This window comes from Lolium perenne, chromosome 1 (genome assembly GCF_019359855.2).
Source record: "Lolium perenne isolate Kyuss_39 chromosome 1, Kyuss_2.0, whole genome shotgun sequence".
Classification (NCBI taxonomy): domain Eukaryota; kingdom Viridiplantae; phylum Streptophyta; class Magnoliopsida; order Poales; family Poaceae; genus Lolium; species Lolium perenne.
Window position 1 is genome coordinate 266207767 of NC_067244.2, and position 5072 is coordinate 266212838.

The 5072-nt window shown below is 47.9% G+C and overlaps 1 protein-coding gene across 1 annotated transcript; it reads left to right on the forward strand.

Moving 5' to 3' along the window:
* Nucleotides 1–1588: 1588 nt before the first annotated feature.
* On the forward strand, nucleotides 1589–4822 carry LOC127327872 (uncharacterized). Its single transcript, XM_051354676.2, has 6 exons — nucleotides 1589–1760; nucleotides 2255–2356; nucleotides 2628–3377; nucleotides 3468–3573; nucleotides 3806–4005; nucleotides 4263–4822. Exons 3-6 carry the CDS (start codon nucleotides 2713–2715, stop codon nucleotides 4558–4560), a joined length of 1269 nt encoding a protein of 422 aa, XP_051210636.1. The 5' UTR covers nucleotides 1589–1760; nucleotides 2255–2356; nucleotides 2628–2712; the 3' UTR covers nucleotides 4561–4822.
* The last annotated feature ends 250 nt before the right edge of the window (nucleotides 4823–5072 follow it).

Below are 5072 nucleotides of genomic sequence, written 5' to 3' on the forward strand. Positions count from 1 at the left end.
GAAAATCCCAAGAAAGCATGACCATCAAACACTTTAGTATTGTACCATCAAAGCCGAGTTTAAGTTCTGAAGGTATAAGAAATAAATACTTAAACTTGTGTTGCCAATGCTAGCATGTCATTGACCTTGTCGAGAGTGCCATTCCTGGACAAAACAAATAAGGATTTTATTTTATTTTATGAAGCATACACCTTATTGAGCAAATAAAACAATTGGAACCTTTTATAACTCAAAACCAGCCAACTGCCATAGTATTTGGTGATGAAGTATATTTCAATACAAAAATATAACCTGTGAGAACAGAGTGGTATGCTTGGATGCAGAAGGGCACATACTAAATCTATGTTCAGATGAGAAACACCAAACGGTGACCAGAAAAGGAGGAAATATTTATCCCAATCCATGAATACATTGTATATATGGACCAAACAAAGTGGAGTTGGACAAATCTCACGAGGTGGCATCAATAACAGAATAACAGTAGAAGAAGCTCGTGTGCACCTTGAAACTGCTCACCACCATCCAGCGTCATGTCAAAACACCAAGGAATAAATAATGCACATATGAACTAAGTATATATGCTGAAACAAAAAAAAATATCCCTGAGGGCATCAATCAGTTCTGCAGAGGAGGAGGACGACCAGAAAATACAATGGAATACCAAGTGTACAGTACCTATGCAAAAGCTTGGAATGCACTAGAGCTATTTTTTACAGAGAAGAACGAAATTATTGAGCAATTAATAGAGAAAAGATATGAAATAGATCAATCTTGCCCTGCATGAATTATGTCAAACACCTTCCGAGCATAGATAAAATAGAATTTGAGTAAAAAGAGATGACAAACGAGAGAGGATTCATGGGGCGCAACAGCTCCTCCCAGCGATGGTGGCGGTTGTGCTGCTCCCGCCGGCCATCACCTGCTCGTTCGGGGACGACACGGTGCACGGCGGCGGCGGTGGCGCTGCTCCCACCAGCCACCACCTGCTCGTCCGGCGATGGGATGACACGCGCGGCAGCTGTGCTTCTCCCGCCGGCCACCACCCGCTGCTCTCTTGGTGTGGCATGGTAAGAGGAAGATCAGAGAAGGCGGGAGGAGAGGAGAGGTTGGAGGAAAAGGCAAGGGGATTGGAGGAGGGGAAACGAGGGGATTTTTTTTTTGAACTGGGAAACGAGGGGATTGGCGAGGAGGGCAGCGTGCGGGCGATTTGCCTCCTGGCGGCTAGGTTCCCAGCGGGCTTTTATATTGGGCGGTGAAAAAAAACTACGGCTGAGATTCACTATAAGGTAAAATTGAACGACTGTAAATCGGAGCGCTGTGAAGCCCCCATGGGGGGGATCAATTATACCTTTATATGCGCCTTGTGGAATCAAACTCTTTTATTCGCAAAAAGAAAAGAATCAAATTCTTCCTGAAGAATTAACACTCGTTTTGTTCCGTGGAAAATAGAATAAACGTGGAGGAATATTCCTGGGATATATCTTGGGAGTTTGGACAGGCAAGCCGTGCCGTCGGAGGAAAGAAAGAAGGCTCCCTCCCTCCGACTTGGACCGCAGCCTTCATCTTCATCCGAGAGCTGAGCTGGTGGCGGTCAGGTCGGGCGGCGCCGTCGCCCACGCACACGCCTCCCCTCAAAATTGGCCGCCTTCCGCCTCCCCGCTACCCTATTTTTATCCATCTCCTGCCGGGATTGCGTCTCCGCCGCGACGGATTCACCACCAACGACAGATCCCTCCCCTCGCCTCGCCTCGCCTCGCCTGGTACGCTCTTCCTCCCCTCGTCCTAGTTTGGTGTGCGTTCTTACTCCGTGGATGCCCCCGTCGATTTCATTCCCCTCACCGATTGAATCAACTGCACCTCCTTCATCTCGCCTTCCAAATTAGTCTTCTTCCTCCTCCAGATTTTCTGGAACAAATCCAGGACGGTTCCCTACTTCTCTCCCGCAATGGCGGAGCAAGAAACTGCGAAACCGTGTTCCTCTCCCCTTTTCTTTCCCCGTCAAACCTCGCAACGCAACCCAAGGTCGCTGTCGCCAGCCACGCTCCAGCCGCCCACCGTCCTCCTCCCTTCCTTTCTGCCAAATTTCTAGTACTTCCAAGAAAAAAGCATCCTTTTGTTCTCTCCGTTTCGCAAATCATCCCCCGGTGGATCCCACGAAATACACAAGTCAAATTGCACTTCTATGTAGTATATGATTTCGTCATGATTAAGACTCGCTTATTATTTACTGTGTTCTTCACAAATTTGGCTGCAGGAGGAGCAAGGAGGCAGGCGGTCCACAGGCTCGGCTGTCGATTCACTTTGGCAGCCAGCCAGCCAGCCAGCCCGCCCCCCAATTTCTCCTTCCACCGACGAGGTGAACACCAATTTCTCAATGCTATCATCGTTACAATTTTATATATGTGTTGAGCTGTTGACCCTGGCAAAGCCGTGTAGGACCTCAGGTTGGTCTGGGTTTGTTGGGTGAATTGGGGCACACAACACATGTTTCCTCCGTGTCTTTGAATTCAAACACATGTTTTCCGTGTCTTTGAATTAGGTTCAGTTTTAATTTGTGCGAACAATCAGCTGACTATCTTTTTGTTTGCTGTTGCTGGTTGGCTTCTTCTTATTATGGCTCATGACAGGTCAGGAGAGGACAGACAGATAAATAGGTATAAGACGCGAGCACTTCCTCATTGTTAAAATCTGAATACTGCGAGAGGAAGCACGATGGCTTCCATCCACCGGCCTCTCTCCGCCATGGCGGTCGCCGCCTTCGCCGCGGTCTCCTCCATCGAGCTGCCCGACAGGCTGTCCCACCACCACAGGCTCGTCGATGCCAGCACGGACGCCGTCGTATCGCTTCCTCCAGCCAGCAAACTGGAAGCTTCAGCTTCTTCGGTTACACCGCTCTCCGGCCTGCACTTCTTCCCTCGGAACCACCACCAGGCTTTCTGCCTACCCAAGGCGCCTGTCGCGTCCTTGCCGGTCATCAACACGGTGCACCAGTACGCGGGGCTCGCCAAGGCCTCGGGGGGCACAGCGGCTGCGGTCCCTTCATCCTCCTCGCCGGATGTCCTGTACCGATGGCATCTGCCGGACCCTGCTGCGTGCAGTGATGTCTCGTCCGACGACAGGTCCCAGACGGTGGTGGTTCTTCTTGGGTGGCTGGGCTCCAAGCAGAAGCATCTCAAGAGATACGCCGACTGGTACACCTCCAGGGGTTTCCAGGTGGTCACCTTCACGCTCCCCATGTCGGACATCGTCAGCTATAATGTGGGAGGGAAGGCTGAGAGGAATGTGGAGATGCTGTCTGAACATCTTGCCGACTGGGTCAGGGAGGAGGACGGGAAGAAGATTGTCTTCCACACTTTCAGTAACACTGGCTGGCTTTGGTATGTATGTCCACTTTCTTGGGATCAAGAAATTAACTGAATCCTGGGGTTTTACAGCTTACTTATTCCTGCTTTGTGTTCCTGTTGCAGCTATGGTGTGATACTGGAGAATTTGCAGCGGCAAGATCCTTCAGCACTGCAGAAAATTAAGGGTTCCATAATCGATTCAGCGCCTGTTGCTGTCCCTGATTCTCAGGTAAAAACTCTAGTTAACTTCAGGTCGACGGAAGTAGGTTGTTACAGAAATATTCTCTTCTGCACATCCAATTTTTTTAGCTGACCTGAACAAATGTATCATCATTTGTGTTATATCCTTCTTCATTTGCATATGCTGTCATCAACACATATGTAGTTAGTTTGTTAAACATCACACAGAAAAAATGTTTTGTCGGAACATAAACGTAGTTTTTTTTTCTCCATGAACTCAGGTTTGGGCTCTTGGTTTCTCGGCTGCTATCATGAAAAAACACAGCGTAGCAACAAAAGGAGCTGCACCTGGCGATACAAGGTCTGACGTCCTAGTTGTGGAGTCTCACAGAGATATTAAACCTGCAGCCACGGAGGCCGTTCTACTATCTGCATTGGAAAAGTTTTTCAATGTTGTTCTGAACTATCCAGCCATAAATAGGTATGCATCTCATCTCTAGTTATCTACATATGCAGGAGTCCTTTGCATTTTCAGTCATATTCTATATGCCCTTTCAATAGTTCTTTATTTAAATGTGAAGCAGACGAGTTGCTCATGATGTGACGGACTTTTTAGGAAAATGTCTTCTATAGATATAATGTAATTCTGTAGATATAATGTAATAGTGCCATACAAGCTGTCGTCAATGCAGTTAACTACGGCATGGTTCGGTTAATCAACATATCGACTTTTTGCAGGAGGTTGTCTGGTGTTATGGAGCTTTTGTCCTCGAACCAACCAAACTGCCCTCAGCTGTACATGTACAGCTCGGCCGACCGGGTGATCCCGGCAAAGTCGGTGGAGTCATTCGTGGAGAGCCAACAACGAAGAGCGGAGCGCGAAGTGAGGTCGTGCGACTTCGTGTCGTCCCCTCATGTCGACCATTACCGGAGCAATCCGGGGCTCTACACCTCTCAGCTGACCAGCTTCCTGGAGGACTGTGTGCTGACCTGTCGGCGGGAGGACTCCCCTTCGCCTCAGCCGCTGCCTGCGTAGGACGTTCTCGCTGCAGTTCAAACATATTTGTTTCCTGGTGCTCCATTGAAATGTACCAGGATCATACGACGACTAATTATACATCTGACACATTGTCTTCCTTTTTTTTTGGTCCGGTCATGTTTAGGAGACACAACTGTATAAACGTTGGCTTATTGCCTGGTCATTTGCTGGCTGCTCAAGTGCACAAATCATTCATTTGTCTTGATGACAGATCTGTTTGTTTCTCTGTGCATAATGTGATGACTGGTTACCTTGTTTCTATGTGTGGTTCAGGCTTTGACCCCACAGAGTTTTTTTGATTATGCTTAAAGAATATGGAGCTGTTTTGGGTGTTCTTACTATTCTGAATTTCTGTGGTGAAACACAGGGCAGTTTTTGGAAGGAAGCATAACTTAACAGGTTGTTGTGCTTGAGTGAAGGGTTTGAAAGGAACTCTTATCCTAGCCCTTATTTAGCAATCAGAAACGATGATTGTGATCTAGTATGCAAGGCACATGAAGGTGTGATGA

Coding starts and splice junctions, on each gene's coding strand:
- LOC127327872 (XM_051354676.2), top strand. CDS start 2,713: ATGGCTTCCATCCACCGGCCTCTCTCCGCCATGGCGGTCGCCGCCTTC. Junction 3,574..3,805: donor TTGCTGTCCCTGATTCTCAG/GTAAAAACTCTA, acceptor CCATGAACTCAG/GTTTGGGCTCTTGGTTTCTC. Junction 4,006..4,262: donor AACTATCCAGCCATAAATAG/GTATGCATCTCA, acceptor GACTTTTTGCAG/GAGGTTGTCTGGTGTTATGG.